The 20,706-nt window shown below is 57.2% G+C and overlaps 3 protein-coding genes across 7 annotated transcripts; 1 reads left to right on the forward strand and 2 right to left on the reverse strand.

The window, feature by feature from the left end:
* Positions 1–612: 612 nt before the first annotated feature.
* LCN9 (lipocalin 9) lies at positions 613–3,911 on the reverse strand. The gene is made up of 7 exons (XM_035723811.1): positions 3,791–3,911; positions 2,816–2,952; positions 2,597–2,670; positions 2,153–2,263; positions 1,770–1,871; positions 1,579–1,626; positions 613–988 (listed from the first exon to the last, which is right to left on the reverse strand). Exons 1-6 carry the CDS (start codon positions 3,884–3,886, stop codon positions 1,601–1,603), a joined length of 546 nt encoding a protein of 181 aa, XP_035579704.1. The 5' UTR covers positions 3,887–3,911; the 3' UTR covers positions 613–988; positions 1,579–1,600.
* A 2,509-nt stretch (positions 3,912–6,420) lies between these two features.
* Positions 6,421–15,277, forward strand: GLT6D1 (glycosyltransferase 6 domain containing 1). 5 transcript variants are annotated; one of them, XM_027615990.2, is made up of 6 exons: positions 6,482–6,529; positions 6,890–7,121; positions 7,606–7,685; positions 10,174–10,218; positions 13,906–14,043; positions 14,432–15,277. In XM_027615990.2, exons 3-6 carry the CDS (start codon positions 7,612–7,614, stop codon positions 15,096–15,098), a joined length of 924 nt encoding a protein of 307 aa, XP_027471791.2. In that variant the 5' UTR covers positions 6,482–6,529; positions 6,890–7,121; positions 7,606–7,611; the 3' UTR covers positions 15,099–15,277. The 5 variants fall into 5 exon arrangements, with proteins under 5 accessions (XP_027471789.2, XP_027471790.1, XP_027471791.2 ...); XM_027615988.2 differs by lacking the exon at positions 6,890–7,121 and having other exon boundaries at positions 6,421–6,529; XM_027615991.2 differs by lacking the exons at positions 6,482–6,529; positions 6,890–7,121 and adding an exon at positions 6,570–6,755.
* A 2,426-nt stretch (positions 15,278–17,703) lies between these two features.
* On the reverse strand, positions 17,704–20,701 carry LOC113934199 (lipocalin). The gene is made up of 5 exons (XM_035723735.1): positions 20,591–20,701; positions 19,874–20,007; positions 18,992–19,069; positions 18,685–18,791; positions 17,704–17,882 (listed from the first exon to the last, which is right to left on the reverse strand). Exons 1-5 carry the CDS (start codon positions 20,699–20,701, stop codon positions 17,704–17,706), a joined length of 609 nt encoding a protein of 202 aa, XP_035579628.1.
* Between the last annotated feature and the right edge of the window lie 5 nt (positions 20,702–20,706).

Here is a 20,706-nt window from a genome sequence, read left to right on the forward strand (position 1 = left end):
GCACGCCTTGAGATCCGCGGCTGGCTTTCAGTCCTCTGCTGCTGACCCCAGCCAGGGCCGTCCAGCCCATGTGTCCGTCCTGGAGATTTCTGGGACGGCGGGGGGGCGCTGTGGGGAGGTCTTCGGCCGTGCTCCCCTGTGGAGAGAGGGCAGGGTCAGCTGCTCCTCAGACTGGGGGTGCCGAGGGGGCCAGGAGAGCCCCCTCCTCGCCCTGCCCGGCTGCCCACCCCGGAGCTGCCCAGCAGCCGGCGAAACATTTACCGAGCACACCTGGGGGGTTGGTCCCTGTTCTCAGGGGCCGTGGGGGAGGCGGAGGCAAGCCCAGGCGGGAATCGAGGGGGCAGTGATGCTGGCGGGGCCTGGGGCTGAGCCTGGGGAGGGGGAGGTGGCGAGGGGGCTGCTGCTAGCATTTTTGGGCTGCCCTGGAAAGAAAGACACACACTCTCTTTTTAACCTTTTATTTTGAGGTAACTGTAGACTCACACGCAGCTTTGAGAATGAGTCAAGAGACCCCTGGTGCCCTTCACCTGCCCTCCCGAAGCCACCGTCCAGCCCGCCGTCCCCCCGGACGCGGACCCTGGCGCCACCCCCAACCCCTGCCGCCTAGCTCGCCTGCGCTGCGGGGAGCGTGTGAGTGTGCATCTACAGGCACGCACTTTTCCTGGTGCACGCAGGCTCCCACACCCTCCACCAAAGTCCAGATTCGTGGGGACCCCCCTTCAGGCCGCACCCCCTCCCCACCCCTAAGCCCTGGAAATCACAGAGTGGTTCTCTGTTTCTGTGGTTTTCGAGACTGTTGGGCCAAGGCAATCGTAAAGTGTCACTTTTTGGGGTTGGCAGCTATCACTCGGCACCGCCGCCTTGAGACCATCACGCTCCTTCCTGTGCACGCCGAGCCACGTCCCGAGGCGCGGGGACCACTGTGTTCAGCCTGGGTGGCTCAGTCGGTGAAACGTCTGCCTTCAGCTCAGGTCACGATCTCAGGGTCCTGGGATCAAGTTCCATGTCAGGCTGTCTGCCCAGTGGGGGGCCTGCTTCTCCCTCTGCCTCTACCTGATGCTCCCTGTGCTTGTCCTCTCTCTCGCTCTCAAATAAATAAATAAAATCTTTTAAAAAAAAAGGTGAGAATCTTGAAATGAGATCATCTTGGATTATCCAGTGGCCCCAAATATAGTGACAAGTTTCCTTACACGAGGAGGAAGAAGAGAGACCCAGACACAGAGCAGAAGCCGTGTGAACACAGGGGCAGAGACTGGAGGTGTGGCCACAGGCCCAGGGGTGTGTGGAGCCTGTAGACGCTGGGAGAGTCTCTGGTAGGAGTGCGGCCCCACCCCCTTGACCTCGGGCTCTGGGCTCCAGAGCTGGGAGGAGTGAATTCTGTGGTGATAAAGCTTGCAGTCCGTGGCCAGTAGTTACGGTGGCCCCAGGACATTGATATGTGTGCTCGGACGCTACCACCCCAGAAGGCACGGGGAGGGATGGGTTTGCAGAAGCGGCCCCACGCCTGCACCCAGCTTCCTCCCACAGCACCCTGTGCTGCCCCACCGGCCCCCCCAGCCCCCCACGAAGCTCACGCACCAAAAGGCCTGGGCGGGTTCCTCTACTTCTTGTATTTGAAACAGGTATCTGGGAAGACAGAGCTTGGCTCTCAGATGGGGCCTCACCGGGGTCTCCATCCCCCAGCCCTGAGACCCTGGGGCTCCCTGGAACACCCCTGCCCCAGGCCCTCCCGGCCCAAGGCTGCTGGTGCAGAAGGTGGTGGGGCCTACTTTGGTTGCTCAGGCTGATGATGTTCTGTGGACCCAGTCCGTACTTTCTGCAGACTTTTTCAAATCTGTTCAGGAAGCTGGGACTCAGGTTCGGCACCCGTCCTGAGGACAGAACAGCAGGAGCTGGGGTCCCTCACTGCTTGCTCGGGTCGGTGTGCAGAGGAGGTCTCAGGGGGACTTGGGCAGTGCCAGGGCCGAAGGGGGGTGCCCTGAGCAGAGACAGGGGCTGTGCCAGGTGGGGGTCCCCCACAGCCCACGACGTGACTTGACTGTGTATAGACAGGCAGGTGGGAGCCTCGTGTGTGGCCCAGAGGAGGGGGTCCCCGAGGGGCCTGGCCAGCCTCCCCCCCGGCAGATGGGAGGGGTCAGGAGGTGGGTGGTACCATAGAGTGCCAGCACGTTGGTGTCTGTCCCGTTTCTCATGTTCCGGAGATGGAAGGTGATGTACAGTTTATAATCAGTCTCCAACAGGAGCACCTTATTGTCGCCTTCATCTGTGTGGAGACTCAGCTCAGAGCGGCCCCCGGCCCCTGCCAGCCCCCGGCCCCCACGGGTTGTGCACTGGCTGTGCTGTGTGGTGGTGCGCTGGTGGCCCTTGGCGCGAGGGGGACGCCACCGGCAGAGGTCCCCGGACATTGTTGGTAGAACAGTGCACGCTCAGGGGAGGGCGCACCTGCTTCCCTGGGGCCCGGGCCAGGCCGGGCCTCTCACGGCACGGTCAAGCTGTCACAGGGCCCCATAAGATCCCCTAAGTCAGAGCTCACCAGGAGACGGCCAAGGCCCTGAGGAAGGGGCGCGTGCTGCCGCCAAGACACCCGTGCACTTACAGCTGACCGCGTACTCGCCGTCCTTCTCTGTTCTCTCGCAGACCACGGCCACCTGCACGCACTCCCCGTGCACCCTGAAACCAGCGGGGCTGATGTCGGGCAGCCGACCCGCACCCCAAGCCCGACCCCAGGGTGCAGCCCTGCCCTCCCGCTCTACAGGGTGGGGGAGGGAGGGACACCCATCCTCCCCAAGTCCTGGCTGAGACGGGCGGCACGCACATGAACAGGAAATGGAACCTCAGTCCGCCGTCTTTCAAGCTTTCAATATTCCGTATGAAGACCCTCAGGTCCCCATTTTCCTCGATCCGCTTCATGTCATCGGACGCCATGGACACTGAATACCAGACCCCCGAAACCTGTAGACAAGGCCCCAGTGGGCAGGGAGACTGGGTGGCAGCCCTGGCACTTCTTGGTGCCTCCTTCCTGGGGCCGGGCCCCTGGGTGTATGGCTCCCTCCCAGGGTCCTCCCTGCCTGCCCTCCCAGGGTCCTCCCTGCCCGCCCAGGGACCCCTCTGCCCTCCCAGGGTCCTCCCTGCCTGCCCAGGGACCCCTCTGCCCCCCCAGGGTCCTCCCTGCCCGCCCAGGGTCCTCCCTGCCTGCCCAGGGACCCCTCTGCCCTCCCAGGGTCCTCCCTGCCCGCCCAGGGACCCCTCTGCCCCCCCAGGGTCCTCCCTGCCCGCCCAGGGTCCTCCCTGCCTGCCCAGGGACCCCTCTGCCCCCCCAGGGTCCTCCCTGCCCGCCCAGGGACCCCTCTGCCCTCCCAGGGTCCTCCCTGCCCACCCAGGGACCCCTCTGCCCTCCCAGGGTCCTCCCTGCCCGCCCAGGGACCCCTCTGCCCTCCCAGGGTCCTCCCTGCCCGCCCAGGAACCCCTCTGCCCCCCCAGGGTCCTCCCTGCCCGCCCAGGGACCCCTCTGCCCCCCCAGGGTCCTCCCTGCCCTCCCAGGGTCCTCCCTGCCCGCCCAGGGACCCCTCTGCCCTCCCAGGGTCCTCCCTGCCCGCCCAGGGACCCCTCTGCCCTCCCAGGGTCCTCCCTGCCTGCCCAGGGACCCCTGTAGCCATCACAGCTGGGGGAGGAGGAGCAAGCCCTTCCAGGAGCCGTGCCCTCCTCCCAGGTCAAAGACCCCAGATGGAGGGAGGCTGGGCCCCGCAGCTGGGCCCCGGGGGAGGGCCCGGACTCTGGGCTGTAGACCCACCTTGGCCATGTCATAGCTCTTCCGCACAATGGCTCGGGGGTCGAGCTCCTGGGCAGAGACCAGCCTCAGCCCTAGACTCAGCAGGAGTAGTGCCATTCCTCCTGGTGGGCGCCTCGCCCGGGGCCCACCACCCTTATACCCCTTTCTGCCGTGTGGTTTCCACCCCCTGCCGCCAGCACTGCTGGGAACACAGCCAAAGGCCACCACCGCTGCTGCCACCTCCCACGGCTCTCGGATGTCCTGGAGCCAAGGACGGGCTTCGCCTGCAGTCTGCTCGGACAGAGTGTCCGTCTGGGTCAGACCGCAAGGGGAAGTCAGGTCAGGCCGGGGGCCCTGGGCCGGAACCCCCGGCTGCAGGGGCCCTGGGTGATGCTGGGGCCTCCCTGGCCTCTCTGTGCTGCTGGAGCTGGGCAGCAGACAGCCCCGAGGGCGCCCATCCCTGCTGGGCCTGGGCGTCTGGATTCGAGAGCATGTAGGTGCCATGCAGCCACGCGTGCAGGGCACTGTGTGGGCCGTCCTGGCCTTGAGGATGTGACGGTGAATTTGGAGTGAAGGTCCACAGAGCCCTGTAAGGGATGAATCCCAGGGGAGGGGACATGAGGGGGGGGCCCAGGTGGTGGGGCCAGAAGGAGACGGTTCAGGGGTTGGGGTCTGAAGAGCACAGACGTGGATTCATACAGATGTGGGCCTGGCCTCCACCCAGGCCAGGGTCCAGGGCAGTGGTGGAAAGTTCCCCATCTCCCCGTGCTGCGTGCAGGCACAGGGCCAGCAGAGGGCCTCAGGTGGACTGACCAGGACATTGGACACCAAATCCTATCAAAAGTACCAGATCATAGCTCATGCACTGGTTGAATACTGTTCCAGGGTTTGCAATGACAGTACCAGTTCTCAGGAAGCCCCCTTCCGGGGGGGCTGCAGATACCAGACAGACAGTGGGGCCGGCCTGCCCACCGCTGCCCCTGCCAACCACTGGCTGGCCCGGGGCAGGGAAGGACCCCCTCCCTCACTGTCCCCTGCATGGCCCCTGCGGCCTCTAAACCTCTGTCCCGCTCAGGTGTGGCTTCTGGAACGCTGCACCTGATGTAGCCCCTCGGTCAATGTCCCATCCCCTGTTGGGCTTCCTTGTTCACTACTGGGCTCCTGTTCCGAGCTGGGCCCCCGTCTCTATCTGATTCACCAACTCACTCCCGAGGCAACAACCCTCTCCCTCTGCCTAAACCCGGCTTCCCTCTGTCACTCAGCGGGTGCAAAGTAATTTAAAGGATGTGAGTCTGACTGTCCTTGTAGGAGGGGTGTGCATTCTGCAGGGCACGGGGTCAGCGGGACTTCCTGTCTGAGGGCTTGCTTCCCCATGTGGTCTCAGGATGCAGTGAGGATGGAGCAGGTGTATCTGTCCACGCCCTGGATTCCCTCCGACACTTGCTATTGGCACCTGTCATGCCCCTGAAGGGGGGCCGCCAGCTGGTGGAATGTGCTGGATTCCTCTCCAGGAGCGGAGCCTCCCCTCAGCCCAGCCCCAGGCCCCTGCGGCCTCAGCCTCCCCCACTGCCCTTGTCCTGGGCCTGCCTGGGCCGCCTCCCCATCTGGACGCTCCCGTCGACGTTCTGCTCCCCAGACGCTGGACAGCTGCGGGCACGGATGTGTGCTCACCCACGCACACACCCTACCCTCAAGGGCAGCCCGGTCTCCCGCTTTCCTTCACAGTCAAATTTCTCTAAACACAGAATCTAACACCGGCTCGAATGGAAAAACAGGGAGAAAATATGAAGTAATTCAAAACTGATCTTGACTTTCAGGTAAAGATGGCATCGTGGAGGCCTGTGGAGAGCCAGGGGCCGTCGGGGTGCAAGGGCGGCCGTGGCGGCTTCGAGGAGTGAGTCCGCCCAGGTCATTGTCCCCCGGGGCTGGCCATCGGGCAGGGGCTCGGCCTGCGTCTGCTCTCCCTGGGGGCTGGGTGGCCCCATGCGCCAGGTCTTCTGAGAATCACAGGCCTGCGGCAGGAGGGGCACCTTCCGGGGGGGGGGCGGAGCGCACAGAGACAGGTGTGACGCCAGGGGCGCCGTGGGGAGGCTCGGGCACAGGGAGAAACCTCTGCGTGGGCACAGAGGCGAGAGCAGGCGTCTGGAAGCCGAGGAGCACCAGGGAGGCCGCTGCCCAGAGATGGGAGAGCGAGCTCTGCCCGCACCTGCTGCCCACGCTCGGGCCCCCTCGGCTGTGCGGGCACACGGCTGTGTGGTTTGAAGCCCGTCATCTGTGGCAGTTCGTTACGTAGCCTCAGGAAGCCAAGACACCACACATCCTGCTACGCTCTCAGTAATAAACATGAGTTTGTTTTCAAAGGGGGTGTGGGGCAAGGTGCGTGTTACGACCACAAATTCCAATGGTGGGATCCGGCGTGCTGTGACTTCACTGTGCATCCGTGCACCTCCTAACGCGGGGCTCGAGCTCATGACCCTGAGATCACAACCTGAACAAAAACCAAGAGTCAGCTGGCACCCAGGCGCCCCATCCTTTACTTTTCAAGTGGGACGAGGTCCCGTCGGTCCGGCAACCACGAGAAGCCCCCGATAGCAGATGCATCATTATGACTAAGACTTCCTGACGTCTGCATCATCAAAGGGCCTGCTGACGTCACCACCCGCAGAACAGGGGACAGCGTCCGGCCTGTGGCTTTACAAAGACCCAATGACAGAATGCTTGGGGAGCACGCACCTTGTCCCTTACATCGCTCCTGGCCAGGTGAAGGGACCCTTCAGGAGGGACGTGGACAAGTTTGAGTGACTATGGAGAGGAGGTCACCGGGGCGCACGTGGCATTTCAAGTGCCCTTGAATTTATTTGAGAGGGGCCCGCCGCCCGCTACGGGGTGTGAAAGCTATATCCCGTGTGGCACTGCCTAAGGCAGACCGTCCAGTACAAGTAGACGCGCTGCAACGTCCAATTTTCTCGTAGCCACATTCTAAAAAGTAAAAGAAACGAGTGAATTAATTTTCACAACATATTTGTGGTTAGCTCAGTAGATCCAGGCGATTCTGATTTCAATATTTTATCAGTCTAAAATTATTAAGGAGATATGTTCATTCTTTTCTTTCGTCCTAAGTCTGCCTTCAAAACCCAGTCAGTGTGTTTTGGGCACTCACAGTACATCTCAAGTGAGAGCAGCCATGTTTCGTGTGCTCAGCAGCCACACGTGGCTGGTGGCTATTGAGCCGGGCAGTGCAGATCGGAAGCCTCTTGCCCACTAACCGAGTGCTCGGGAATGAATGAAGCACCGGAGATCTCCACTTTGCTTCAACACATAACCCTACAGACCTGTGACCAGAAATCCCAGGGTAGGCTCGGGGGGCGGGGGTTGGCCGGAGCCCAAAGTTCCACGTTAGAACCTAATGCCTGTGATTTAGGCTTTAATCCCTGTTTACAAGCATCGACCTTCGAGGGAGCTCAGAGCTTTTATTTAGACCACCATAGTCTTGGGACAAATGAGCCATCTTACTATCTCAGGGAGGAAAAAAAACAAGAAGGCTACTTTTGGGGCCTGTCACGCCTCCTATAGTCCAGGAAGCCCCTCCTCATGAGAGCCAGGTAGTGGGGAGATTGGATGCCTTTCTTCTCTGCGATCCAGGTGGAGGGGCAGGTGCCCTGAGAACACCAGTAGCACAGAGCTCCCCGCCCCAAGCCGCCTTCTCCTTCTAGAAGCAGGACCTTCGGTTGGTGTCCCAAGGTCTGCCACCTAGACGTCGTAAATCCACGGCTAGAAGGTGGCCAAGTGCAGCTGTTTACTATTTAAAATCTACTTCTCTCTGCTTTTCCCTCCAGGAGACCATGAATTGCAAGAGAAGGGTGCTGTTATTGATCTCCTGTGTTTTATACTTCATGTTGCTCGAGTATCATTTCAGGTAAACATAAAATACTGGTCAATGTTGACCTGCCTCAATCGGCAGAGAGGGTGTGAAGAGCTGGGTTTGGTGCAGACGTTACTAACACTCTCCAAAGTGACCAGACCTTCCCTTCTCTCTGGCACAAAGCAAAGCGTACCAACTTTAATTCGTTCCTCTGTGAATGGGTAACAGTGATCTAGGAGGGAGCAGTAGGAACCCAAACCGCCTGCTCTCAGGGAGCTTTCCACTCCAGATGGAGAAGGCAGACCATTGCAACATGGGGTGTCCGAGTTTACATAACTAAAGGCATGAAGGAAAAGGGAAGCGAGGTGAGGGATAGCACGGGGTTGCTCTTCTGGACAAACTGGAACGGCCCGAGCAGCCTGCTGGGGCAGCAGGTGCGCCCCGGGGTGGCCTGCGGTTGGCCTGTGAGAATTCTCTCCTGTAGAAAAATTCCAGTCCTCGCCTTCTCGCCCACTCCGCATGACCTTCTAATGAGCAGGGCGGTCTCCCCAAATGCTATTTGAAAGGCAGCCATATTGTGAGAAATAACATCTTTAAAAACGAAGCCTTCGCAAAACGCATGTCTGATATAAGGCTCATATCCAAATATGCAAACAACTCTTCCAGCTCAACCATAAGGAAACAACCTAATTAAAAATCGGGCAAAATCTGAGCAGACAGCTCACCGAAGATACACAGAGAGCAAAGAGGCTCACGAAAAGACGCTCGGAATCATTCGTCACTAAATAATTGCCAATAAGAACAATGAGATGCCACCACACGCCCGGGAGAATGACCCAAATCAGGAGCGTGCCGGCACCACGCGTGGGCGAGGACGTGGGGCACGGGACTCTCGTTCGTGCCACGCACCACGGGGCAGCCACTTTGAAGCCACTTTGGCGGCTTCTTACAGAACTAAATACAGTCTTTCCGATGATCTAGCAATTGTGCTCCTATTTATCTGAGGCGTCTGAAAACGTACATCCACCAACAACCTACCCAAGGTGTTTATAGCAGCTTTCTTCATAATTGCCAGGGAGTGGAAGTGACCGAGGTGCCCTCCAGTGGGTGAATGGATAAATCAAGTGTGGTGCAGGCAGACAAGGGGATATCATTCAGCACGAAACGGAAATGAGCTACGGAGCCATGAAGACACGGAGGAAACTTAGAGGCACATCACTGAGTGAAGGAGACCAATCTGTATCTTCAACTCCATCGAACGGGAGTCCTGAATTTTGTGTGGCAAACTTCCCTACAGAAGGGGCATCTCTGCTGGCAAGAAGCTTTGGTGTGGGAAGACCTACAGAGTGAGAGCAAAGGGGCGGGAGCTAGTGGGGTTCTGACGGTGACAGAGAAACCAGAGACAGAAAACCCTGCTGGCAGCCCGGAAGTCAGCTTTCTTGCCCATCGGCTGGGAAATGGGCTGCCCACGTGCGCGTCTCTGTGAGACTGGTGTGTGTGTGTGTGGGGGGGTAGGTCCAGGGAGGGTGGTGGTGTTCAGGGAAGAGACAGGACACGAGAGGACAGTATCGCACAAGTCTTCTCCCTCCCGGAGCCCACGGGGAATCCAGGAGGGGCCCCAGGTCCGTGTGACGGTTTGCTTCTCTGGGATTAGCGGACGGCGGGTGGGTTTCATGGGGGCCGCAGCGTCGGCCTGCACTGCAAACAACTGGGCGTGTGAGCACGCGGTGTGGGGAAGGAGTAGGCGAGTGGCCAGAGCTGGGCACCCTTGGACCGCCACGGGAGAGCAGTCCTCGGCACCCTGCAGCTTAGCCCCTCACGTAGGACGAGGCTGACCCTGCTGTGGGTGGAGCACCTTCCTCTAGGGTGATGGTTTCCTTAGGTCAGGACCCCCCTCTTCAACCAGCCATGTTTTCCATGCCTCCATTGCTCCGTGGGACCCCAAGCATCCGTGACCCCAGCATTCTAAAAGAAAGGCCACTTTGGGGGCACCTGGCTGGTTCAGTCGGTGAAGTGTCCGACTCCTGATCTCAGCTCAGGTCTTGATCTTGGGAGCGCGAATCTGAACCCCGAGGTGGGCTCCGTGTTGGGTGTGAAGCCCGCTTATGAATAAATAAATAAATGGCCACTTTTCAGCACTTTAGTTTGTCACTTCCTGATGTTAGTGAAGTTCGCGTGGGCCATCCGGAGTTTGACGGTCTAGCCCTGGGGGATCCAACAATGAAATCGGGGTGCTCTCTCGCTGTTCTTCCCTTCCTGACCCGGAGAGATAGCTCCTCTCCAAGTGGCTCCCCGGCCCCCCGAACTGGGTTAATGCACCATATGTGCAGCCAGAGCCTGTCCCTGCGGTTGGCCCCGACCTCTGGAGACCGCTGGGGACCGCTGAGGCCGCCGTCTCGGCTCCGCAAGGGCAGCGGGCAGGCTGTATATCCACAGCTGGAGCGCCAGCACCAGACAGTGCCTGCCCTGCCGCAGGGGCTCCGTAGACCATGGCTGAACATATGCATGACTTATAATAACTTGGTTTTCCCTTCGCACCCAGGGACGAAGTAGAAGAACTGCGGCTCTCAGACTGGTTTAACCCTAGGTAAGAAGAGACGCGTCCGCTCACACAAACGATGGTGCTGAGTGTGGCGCAAACGGCTTTTCCGATCACCCAGTGATTGCTGCCCTGGGAGGCTTCCCGTGCCTGGAGTTTTCATTTGTAAGGCTGTCCGCACTGACATGCTCTCCTTGGCTTGACCTTCTTGGTTTTGTCAGTGACAGACTCTCTTTGGAGGTGGTTTGAAAACACCATGATGGCTGCTCTCGATTTCGGCACCGGCACAGGGGAGCCCCCCCCCCCCACCCCATCTGTATCGGTCGCATGGTATTCGACGTTAGGTTTGCACACCATAACTGACTCAACCAGCTCCCTGCTGGTTTTAGATTGTCTGCCGTTTGGGACTTTTGCAAGTAAAGTGAACCTTATACGTAGATCTTTTCACACTGCCGCGTGAGTTGATCTGTGGGACAAATCCCCCAAATGGAGTCACTCGGTCAAAGAAGGCAGGCATTTCTAGTTTGGATGTAGGTCGCTAAACTTCCCTTCAATAATTGCACCATTTTAGTTTCTTAGGTACAGTGGATAAACTGAGGCATCAGAAAATCACTTATTCTAGGCAAAACTACTAGTTTAAAAATATCCCAAGTCAACTTGCAATTCTGTAATTATTCCTCTGTTTGAGCATAGTTTAGTACATTTATCATTCATTTGTATTTGAACTTCTGTGAATGTTTTCCTCACATAGGCATGTATTTTAAATGGACCTCAGCTTCTTAGATGAATCATATCCATGATTCATGACACTGTCCTCATTGGTTTCTGCAAAACCTGCTTGTATTATTTATGTGTTTGCTTGCTTGCTTATTTTTAATGCAACAAAAATTATAATGTGCATCTAGCCTCCTGTCCTTTCCCATCCCTTTACTCTGTCCCCTGTAACTTTATACAAAGAGGATATCACACTTACGCACTCTTCTGGGACTTACATTTTCTCTTGATACCGTAAGATTCACCCAAATTTTGCACATCACCATAGTTCATTTTGGGTAGCTGTATAATAGTCCAGTGTGGAAATATATGAGTTTATCCACCAGCTGTGCTGCTGGTGGGCACTTGGATCATTTCTGTGCTTTGCTGGCACCAATTCCTACACATGTCACCTGACCCACATGTGTGCAAGAGCCTCACCAGGGGGAGATGGAGCCCTTGGGGGGCAGGGCACGGGACTGTCCAGGCCAGATGATGGTGCCAGATGTTTTCCAAAGCTGGTGCCCTATGTCAATCCCTAAAGTTCTTGCTTTATGATGCTTGGTGTTGCCAACAGAAAGGGCACAAGAGTATCTAGAGTTATGTTACCAAAAGTGATGGAGTAATAACCTCCCCCAATTTTATCCTTCATAAAACCAAGGAAACTGGCAAAAAATTGTTGTAATCGACTCTTTCAGAACTCTGGAAATTAACCAAAGGCTTGCACCAATCTGCGGAGCATTTGCTCAAGAAAAAGAAAAGTGAGCTTTCTGGCATTTTATCCCACCCTGGGCTGGGTGCCTCCCTCCAGCTCTGCAATGGCCTCAAGCCAGGTCCTCCCTCCCTCCCTCCCCTTCCCAGGGTGTGTTTTTGCTGTTTGTTGTTATGTTCTTTAGTTTAATAGCTCCTGAACTACTTTTATAAAGTCTGTATTCTTTGTCATTTATGGTCACTGAAATCTCTGCTCAGAAAGAATCTGATTTATAGAGTTGCCACATTATTTAAATGACCCATTTTTCAACCCCGATACCAAACATGTGAAGAAATAAGGCAGTATGGCCTATACCCAGGAAAAAAGCAATCAATCAATAGACTACCCCTGGAGAAGACCAGGTGTGGGACTCACTGGACAAAAACAGTCTTTCTTTAATTGAGGCATATTTGACATCATATTATATTCATTTAAAGACTGTAGGATGACTAGATCCAGAAAGTTAGATCACAAGACGTACTGGCAAGAATGTCGAGAATTTTGAACTCTTATAGACTGCTGGTGGGAATGTAAAATGGTGTAGCTGCTTGGAAATGTCTGGCACTTCCTCAAAAAGTTAGCCATGAAATTACAAGATGACCCAGAAATTTCACCTCTAGGTATATATCTGAGAGAATTAAAAACATATGTTTATAGAAAATCTTGCAGAGGAAATGTTCATAGCACTACTACTGATAATAGCTGAAAAATGTAAACCACTAAAATGTCCATCGACCCATGAGTGAATAAAGAAAATCCATACCGTAGAATATTATTCAGCCATAAAAGGAATGAAGTACTGCTTCATGCTTCAATATAGAACCGCTGGAAACAGGAGAAGTGAACGAGGCCAGGCACAAAAGACCACAGATGGCATGATTCCATTTATATGAAATTCCCAGGATAAGCAAACCTACATAGACAGAAAGCAGATTAGTTGTTGTCGGGGGCTGCAGGGAGTGACTTCTAGTGGGTACGGTGGTGCATCAAAATATTTCATTTTCTTGGGAGCAACTGTAAATAGCATTGTGTTTTTAATTTCAGTTTCTGCATGCTCCTTGTTAGTGTATGGAGGTGAGATTAAATTTTGTGTGTGCTGATCTTGTATCATCCTGTGACCTTGCTGAATTCACTTACTAGTTCTGGGAGATCTTTTGGCAGATTTTATAGGGTTTTATACATAGGCAAGCTATCTGTAAACAGGGACATTGTTACTTTCTCCTTTCCAGTCCAGTGCTTCATTTCCTTTTCTTGCCTTATTGCAATGGTTAGAATTCACACTACTCTGTTGAATAAGAGTTGGTGAGGGTGGGCATCCTTGCCTTGTTCCCAGTTTTAGGGAGAAAGCATGCAGTCTTTCACCATTAAGTATGATGTGAGCCATGGGGTTTTTGTAGATGCTCTTTATCAAGTTAAAAATAGGAATTTTTCTGGGAGTTTGTCTTCTCTCTCTCTCTCTCTCTCTCTTTTTTCATTATGAATGGTTGTTGGACTTCGTATAATTTTTTTTTCTGTGTCAATTCATATGGGCATCTGACTGTTCTTTAATTTCTTGGAATGGTAGGTGCACTGAACAATTTTCAAATGTTTAACCAGCTTTGCATGTTTTAAGCTCTGTTGTTACTGGAAGCAAATCTAATATCTCTGTCCCTTTTTGGACTCATCTTTTTATTTCTGCTGGATTGCACTGATGGACCTAACGCAAGAAGGAGAGGTTTAAAGCAAAGTGTCTTGTAGATCTTCTGAGGGGGGGGAGAGAGTAGGAGGAGGAAGGAACATTGAAGGACTCAGGGAGATGTGGGGAGGGAGAGGCACTGTGTCTGCAGCACTGGCTTTAGGCAGTATCAGGGGATGCTCTGACTCTGGGCTGCCTACATCTAAGCTAAGCTGGAGCTCAGAGAAGGTGGCCCCTGGGGTCAAAGGCAGGTAGCCTGGTGACAAAAGCAGCAATTGCTGGGTCTTGCCACTGACCCACATGCGTTAGCTCTGTGGTATTAGGCAGCTCACCCAACCAATCTATGCCTCTGTTTCTCCACACCAAGAGCAAGGACCAAAATAGTGCTTACTGCATAGGGCACTGCAAAGATTGACGAGCTGCTTAAGCTACCTCGACCCAATGCCTGGCACATGGTAAGTGCTCTGTAAGTGTTAGCAGGTATCTCTCAGGGGGCCTCTGCAGCTGTCGTAGTAAAGGCGGGACCTGCTTTACTTGTTTTTTATTTGTTCAACAGAAAACGCCCTGATGTTGTAACGACCACAGACTGGCTTGCTCCGGTCATATGGGAAGGCACTTTCAATAGACAGGTCCTGGAAGAATACTACGGAAGACAGAACCTCACCATAGGCTTGGCTGTCCCTGCTACTGGCAGGTAAATGCGAATGAGCTCACAGAGACCTTCTATCTCCAGCAGGCTGCCCGTAGGTACCCATAACCGTTGTATCTGGCTGTCCCGTACAAAAACCGTGACGTGGTTTTCTCCTGGCTTAGCTGGCTCATTCATGCCACTTGGCTCACATTTCTTTTCTTTCCAACGGTTGTTTCAAAACTTTAAAGGCTTTTCTCAGACCCCCTGGTTCACTATATGCTTTCTCACTAACCAGAGCAGTCAGACCTATAGACCCGACCTGCCTACATTACCCACTGGGGGTCCCATAGCATCAGTGACTCGTCAGTTAGACAACACGTTTGGTGACATGTCTCCTTCTCTTGAAAGTGTTCAGGAAGCATCTCCCTCTGTGCGTGTGTGTGTTTTGCAGGATTGCAGATCAGTACCTGGAGCTGTTCATACAATCGGCCAGTAAGCACTTCATGACTGGCTACAGAGTTATCTTTTACATCATGGTGGATGCCTTCTACAGGCTGCCTAACCTGGAGCCCGGTCCTCTGCAGACGGTCCAAGTACTCGACATCAGAGGACACGATGCAGATGACTTTCACCTCATGCGCATGAAGAACTTAGCTGTGCACATAGTAGGGCACATTCAGGACGAAGTTGACTTTCTCTTCAGCATGATGGCCAATAGAGTCTTCCAGAATGACTTTGGGGTGGAGACCCTGGGCACGTCCGTGGCTCAGCTCCATGCCTGGTGGTACTTTAAAAACACGGAGAACCTCCCTTATGAGAGGAGGCCCGGATCCGCGGCATGCATCCCTTTGGGACAGGGGGACTTCTACTATGATGGCACTGTCATTGGTGGCACGCCCCTGGAGATTTTAAATTTCATCAAAGAATATCTGGACGGGATTATGCGCGACAAGGAAAATGGGCTGAACAGCACCTACGAAAGACATCTGAACAAGTACTTTTTCATCCACAAGCCCACCAAGCTGCTGTCTCCGGAGTACAGCTGGGACACGGTGCTGTGGCCCCCAGCCCAGGTCTGGTTGGTCAAGGCAGCACGGTGCTTGGAGAGGGCCTTCTGACTCACCAGCTTCTCCTGTGGACGGGCCGACTGCGTAGACACGGATTCCTGAGCACAGAGGGCGTCCTAAAGCTCTCCTGGTTTCCGGGCTGTAAACGTTGATGCCATCCATCCGCAGGAAACGTTTCTCCTCGCAGTTGTGAACCGTCCAGTTTGGTCCATGCAGGATAAAGAATAAAAACGATTAATGTTTAATCACAGTGATGTTGGGATCTATATATCGTAGAGAGCCGGCTTGTCATTTAGGAGGCATAATGCCTTTTAAGATAGGCCATCTGCATACTGCATTGTTATTATACTTGCTAGTGTTCATTTCTTGACTCTATTCACTGATGGTTCTTTCTGTCCCTGAGCTAATTCTACACACTTGTAATCGCTGTCGGTTCCCACTCGTCACAACAGAACGGTGTTTGTGTGACTTCTCTCTGAAACATTTCAAAACTTTTGTTCTTTCATGTGGATTCTAGATTCAGGTTTGCAGTCAGCAGTAAAGATCCCACTGGAATATTGTTTTTTAAAGATTTTATTTGTCTGATAGAGAGTGTGAGGGCGCCAGCAGGGGAGGGGCAGAGGGAGAGGGAGAAGCAGACCCCCGCTGAGCAGGGAGCCCTACGCGGGGCTCGATCCCAGGATCCTGAGATCACAACCCGAGCCAAAGGCAGACGCTTAACCGACCGAACCACCCAGGCGCCGCCCCCACCCCCGCCACTGGAATATTGATTGAATTGCTTGGATGGACAAGTTAACTTGAGGATTATTAAATATTTATGATATTGAAGGCTATGCAGGAATACCCCATATCCATTTATTTAAGTCATTTTTTCACTGTCCCAGAGTAAGGATTTAAAAAAAATTTTTCTCCATATACATTCTGCAGATGTCTTACTAAATGTCTGAGCATTACTTTCTCATTGTACCATGCCCATTCTATTTCTCAAATTTGGGTTTTCTTTTTTTTTTTTTTTAATTATGTTCAGTTAGCCACTGTATAGGGCGTCATTAGTTTTTGATGTAGTGATCCATGATTCATTAGTTACATATAACACGCAGTTTCTGGTTCATAGGAAAGCATCGTGCCTGGAGCACCTGCTTGTCTCCGGCGTCTGAATGAGCCGCAGGTAGACATCCGCCCCCGGGGGCCAACTGGCTTCTCACAGTGCTGACCTCATCAGGTTGGTTGGCAATGGTGGATGTTGCCTTTGCTGAGGGTGTGGACTCCCAGGAGGCCTTGTCTTTGCTGGGGCGTTCCTGGGGCAGGATCTGGTCATACCTGTCTCTGGCAATTCCAGACGGCCCGTATGGAGGCCCCTGATCCAGTTTCTGGAGAGCCTGCCCTTCAGTGGGTGGTCCCTGGCTCACCCGGGGAAGACGGGAGAGTCTTTGGTCCAGGCATTGCCCTGGTAGCACACTTGACTTTCAGGAGAGGGCGCTGGCTTGTCTCAGCTCCCCTGCTGCGCAGGTGCACGGGCCTGTGTTTCCCTGGCCCTTCTGGGGGAGAGCATGGGCAGGTACTGTGCGCACTCAGTGCTCTCGGACCTGGGCAGGACGTGCGGCTTGGCTCACGGGGCTAGGTGCACCTCTCTGGAGTTGTCCCAGAGCAGGACCCAGGTGGAAGCAGGTCAGAGGAGCGCCATCCCAGCCCCTAGCGGGGTTGTGCCCCCCAAGGACTCCCTGGGTGGCCCCCTGCCACACTGCAGTGCTGTGTTCGCTGTGGCCCAGGGCTCTGGGGGCTGCCTGTCCCTTCCCGGCCACTCAGAGCGTTCTCACGCCCCTGGGCCCGGCTGGGAGAGGCCAGGAAGGGAACGAGCAGGGGGCTGGGCTCAGGGTGGAGGGGCTGCCTTGGGTGGCAGAGGGATTGGGGAGGCACCTGGGCAAGCAAGGCGGCGGGGGGGAGAAGGAGGCGAGGGCAGGAGTCAGGAGGACCGGGCAGGAAGTCTCCGGGGGCCCCGACCTAGGCTTCGGCTGGGCGGCACCGGGCTGTGGGGAGGGAACAAGATGGGGAGATTCCAAGGCTTTGTCCATTCCCTTTGAAACCAAGCAAACCCCGCGTGCGGCCGGCTCCCTCACTGGGGAGCAGCGTGCCTTCTGCCGTGCAGCACCCATGGGCGGCCACGTCCTGCCATAGGCCCCCTGCCCTCGCTTGGACCCAGACTCCCCCACCCGCCCCTCGGTTCGCCCCCTCGCCGCCAGGGCTGGTGACCCCCCAGCACGGCCGTGCTCCCCGTTCTGGGCTCCCTTCCCCCTGACAAATCGGGGACGGGCCTGCAGTGACCCTGTGTGACCCACGCGGGGGCTGGAGCTGTCTGTCTTCTCCGTGCTTCCCACCCCAAACAGCCCGGCCTAGGTGTGTTGATGGACTGAATGGTGCACAGGGAAGGGGTGTGGGGGCGAAGGGCTCCGCTGTGCGGCCTTGGCCTTGTTTCCAAGCCCCTCTGACCCTAGCGTCTGAATCCACAGAAGGGAGACGGATATTGTGCCCGGGTCACTGTGTTCTAGGGGATTCATGCCACCTGGCAGGCGAGGCTCCCAGCAGGGGCCCGACCATATGGGGGGCCCTGGAGGGGCTGCCCGTGTTTTTAATTGCTCCAGCCTTCTGCCTGTTACTGCTACTGGGGGTTCCAAGCCTGGCAGGCGAGGCCCCAGCGCAGCAGCCTGGGCGTGGGGGAAGTATCTGGAGGGCCGTGCCTACCGTCCAGGTTGAAGACAGGGGCTTTCTGCAGCTGGAATCTGGCAACGTACCCAAGGTACTTCCCCAGCCACGTGGGGTCCCCGAGCATTCTTCTGGCTGAAATCAGAGGGGCCGAGAGTCCAGGGGCCTGTCTTTTTTCCGAGTGCCTCCTCCTCCTGCCGGCCCGAGCCCTGCCGCTGACTGGCTGGTAGCTGCCGCCTCAGCCCTGGTCCCCCTCCCTCCTCGTCTGCCCTGAGAGCAGGTCTACCCTTGGCTGAGCGGGCACTCCCTCCTCAAAGGGGCGCGTCAGACCCCGGCCCCTCTGGGGAGGACCCCCTTCACACAGCAGCCTGCGGCCTGCATGACCTGGCCAGCCCGGGACGCCCCCCAGCGCCTCCATCTAGTCCTCAGGACAAGGTGTCCCCACCCCCCGCCTGGGCCAGCCCACCCTCCACACCCTCCCCCGTGACACCCCCCAGGACACCCCCCCCCACTGTCCCGGGGCTTCTCCACGTGGCACTACCGCTCTCTGAGGTCAGTTGTTTTAGGTTCATTGACTAGCTCCCCGGCGACGGCAGGGGAAGGTTTCTGTTCTAGCGGAGTGTCCCTGCTCCCGGGACATACACACACGCACACACACGCATGTGCGCAAACACGCGCGCACACACACGCACACACGCACACACGCGCGCACACACACACCCACGAGGCTCTGCAGTAGGCGGACCAGCTGAACGAATTCCTGAGGGAGCGAGCGGGCAGGGGCAGCGATGCCCGACCTGAGGGGTCCCTGGGAGCAAGCGCCCACGGGGGTGCGGCTCTGAGCAGTCCGGCTGGTACCAGCGCCCCCAGAGCAGCAGGCCCTAAGCACAGGTCTTGGGCAGCACCCCCGCCAGCGTCGGGGAGAGCCGCCTCCTACCCAGCAGAGCCCACAGGCTGGTGGTCTCGCCGGCGTCCTCGAGGCGGACGTAAAGGATGAGGTGGCTGTAGTCGGTGCTGACGAAGCGGACGAGCATGCTGGCGCCTCTCTCCACTGTGGGAGACCCCGGCCCAGTAACGGGGGACGCCTCTCTCCTCCGCCCGCTCCCACACGCCCCGGACAGCGCAGGACACCGGGAGGATGTCTCCCTCCAGCGCCGGCACTTCCCCCGCGGCCCCGGTTTGGGGCATCGAGCGTCCCCCGGCCCCCAGTCCAGCACAGCACCCGGGCCAGAGGGCTGGGCTACTCACGGGAGCCTTGGAACTGGCCTTGGAGCCCGGTTGGGTGGACGGTGACGTTCACTCCTTTGCATACCCCCTCTCCTCTGGGAAAAGAGGAGGGGGCATGCGGTGGTCACGGCCTCTGCCTGTCTCCCGGCCCCCGGGGACATCGGAGGTGCCCTGGACGAGGTCCCTGGTGTCTGCCTGAGGCTCTCGGCTCCCTGGGCTCCCGAGGGTCGTCTAGCTGGGGGCGGGGCTAGAGGGCAGGGGTGAGGAACCGGGGACTTCCTTGTTGCTGGAGTGGAGCCGAACCTCCCGGGAGCAGTGGTGCCCAGTCTGTCCTTGGCTTGGAGCTCCGGGTCCCGGGCGGGGACCCCAGTTCTGGCTGTCCAGTCACCTGGGCTCCACACAGAGGCCATGCCTTTTTGGCCCCCTGCCCCCAGGTCTTCCGTTTCTCCGCTAGGGTGGGTGGGGGTTGGGCTGGGTGCCAACGCACCCTGGGACTGCACAGCCCTTGGGGTGGTGTCTGTGGCCGAGCCCCGGCAAGGCTGTGGCCCTAACTTAGGGTCCTCAAGGCCACGGGTGCTGGACTGTTCTAAGTATTGCTGAGATCAGCACAGCGTGTCGCCACTGTGGATGGTCCTGATCAACCGGCCAGTGCGAGGCACGGCCCTGCCTGGGCTTCTCCAGCCCCCACGGCGGGAGGGACCAGGCTGTGTGTGTGTCTTTCCCCAGGCCCCTCGTCGTAAAGCTTCGGGGCTTCTGAAGCTAAGCCTCAGACCTCTCGGGAGGGTCTCGAGCCTGCAGCTTAGTGCCATGTGTCCCTCCGGTTCCCCCCACTGGTCACTGTCCCTTGGGAGGCCCCTGAGCGGGAGCACCCTGCGAGGAGCTGCAGAGGCCGTGCTTACGTCCAGAAGAAGACGAACTCCACGTCCTCGTCCCGGGTCCAGATGGAATGGAGGCCGAGCCTCAGGGGATCGGCTGGGGAGACCAGGTGGGCGCGGCTGGCAGCCAGCTGGGTGGTCAGCCAGCGTCCCTCCACCTGCAGGGTGCGAGGTGCAGAGGGGGTGGATCGTCCCCAGCCTCCAGTGTTGGCTCTCAGGCCCCAGCCCCGCCAGCGCTGAGCGCTGCCAGGGGAGGTCAAGGGCCAGTGGGGTGTACTGGAGGGGGCAGGTGGTCCATTCCTTGTAAATGTCCTTCTCCGTCAGCTTGCCCCCTGTCTCCCCCCCGTGCCCTTCCTGCCGCCTCTCCCTTCCCCGCTTCCTTCAGCTCCTCTCGTATCTGGCCCAAGCGCTATCCCCTGTTGGGTTCCAGATGCCCTGGCCGAGTCTGGGGAGGGGTGAGGGCCGCCCTGGAACCGTCACCGAGTCCTGGGGGTGCTCCAGCCACGCTCCCCACAGTGATGGGTGATGGGCAGGTGGGTCAGATAGGGCGGGGGAGCTCTGGACCCCTCCCTGACCCCAGGACGGGGCAGGGGTGTGAAGAACCCCCCCATTCCTCTGCGAGGCTGTGCCTGGGCCCAGGACCCCCCTCGCCCCTCAGCTGGCCCCTGTCCCCGGGTCCTGCTCCCGGAAGCTGCCACCCTCGTCCCAGGGCTGAGCCTGGGACCTACCCAGCTCTGTTACCTTGTGGGCATTAAACCCGGGCTGTACCGGCACCTCGTCTAGAGTCTTCTGGGCACTGGCCAGGCCCAGGCTGAGGGTCAGCAGCAGGAGTGGCCCTCTCTGCAGGACCATGACCG

The sequence above is a fragment of the Zalophus californianus genome, chromosome 13, assembly GCF_009762305.2.
Source record: "Zalophus californianus isolate mZalCal1 chromosome 13, mZalCal1.pri.v2, whole genome shotgun sequence".
Lineage (NCBI taxonomy): Eukaryota > Metazoa > Chordata > Mammalia > Carnivora > Otariidae > Zalophus > Zalophus californianus.

What these genes read in the sequence shown, in the direction of transcription:
- LOC113934199 (XM_035723735.1), bottom strand. Translation starts at nt 20,701, where the DNA reads ATGGTCCTGCAGAGAGGGCCACTCCTGCTGCTGACCCTCAGCCTGGGC. An exon ending in CCGGGTTTAATGCCCACAAG is followed by an intron (nt 20,008 to 20,590) that starts GTAACAGAGCTG and finishes CGCACCCTGCAG; the next exon opens with GTGGAGGGACGCTGGCTGAC. An exon ending in CAGCCTGTGGGCTCTGCTGG is followed by an intron (nt 17,883 to 18,684) that starts GTAGGAGGCGGC and finishes CTCTGATTTCAG; the next exon opens with CCAGAAGAATGCTCGGGGAC.
- GLT6D1 (XM_027615988.2), top strand. Translation starts at nt 6,476, where the DNA reads ATGACAGAATGCTTGGGGAGCACGCACCTTGTCCCTTACATCGCTCCT. An exon ending in TTGCTCGAGTATCATTTCAG is followed by an intron (nt 7,686 to 10,173) that starts GTAAACATAAAA and finishes CTTCGCACCCAG; the next exon opens with GGACGAAGTAGAAGAACTGC. An exon ending in TCAGACTGGTTTAACCCTAG is followed by an intron (nt 10,219 to 13,905) that starts GTAAGAAGAGAC and finishes TTTGTTCAACAG; the next exon opens with AAAACGCCCTGATGTTGTAA.
- LCN9 (XM_035723811.1), bottom strand. Translation starts at nt 3,886, where the DNA reads ATGGCACTACTCCTGCTGAGTCTAGGGCTGAGGCTGGTCTCTGCCCAG. An exon ending in CGGCGAGTACGCGGTCAGCT is followed by an intron (nt 2,264 to 2,596) that starts GTAAGTGCACGG and finishes GTCTCCACACAG; the next exon opens with ATGAAGGCGACAATAAGGTG. An exon ending in CATCAGCCTGAGCAACCAAA is followed by an intron (nt 1,627 to 1,769) that starts GTAGGCCCCACC and finishes CTGTCTTCCCAG; the next exon opens with ATACCTGTTTCAAATACAAG.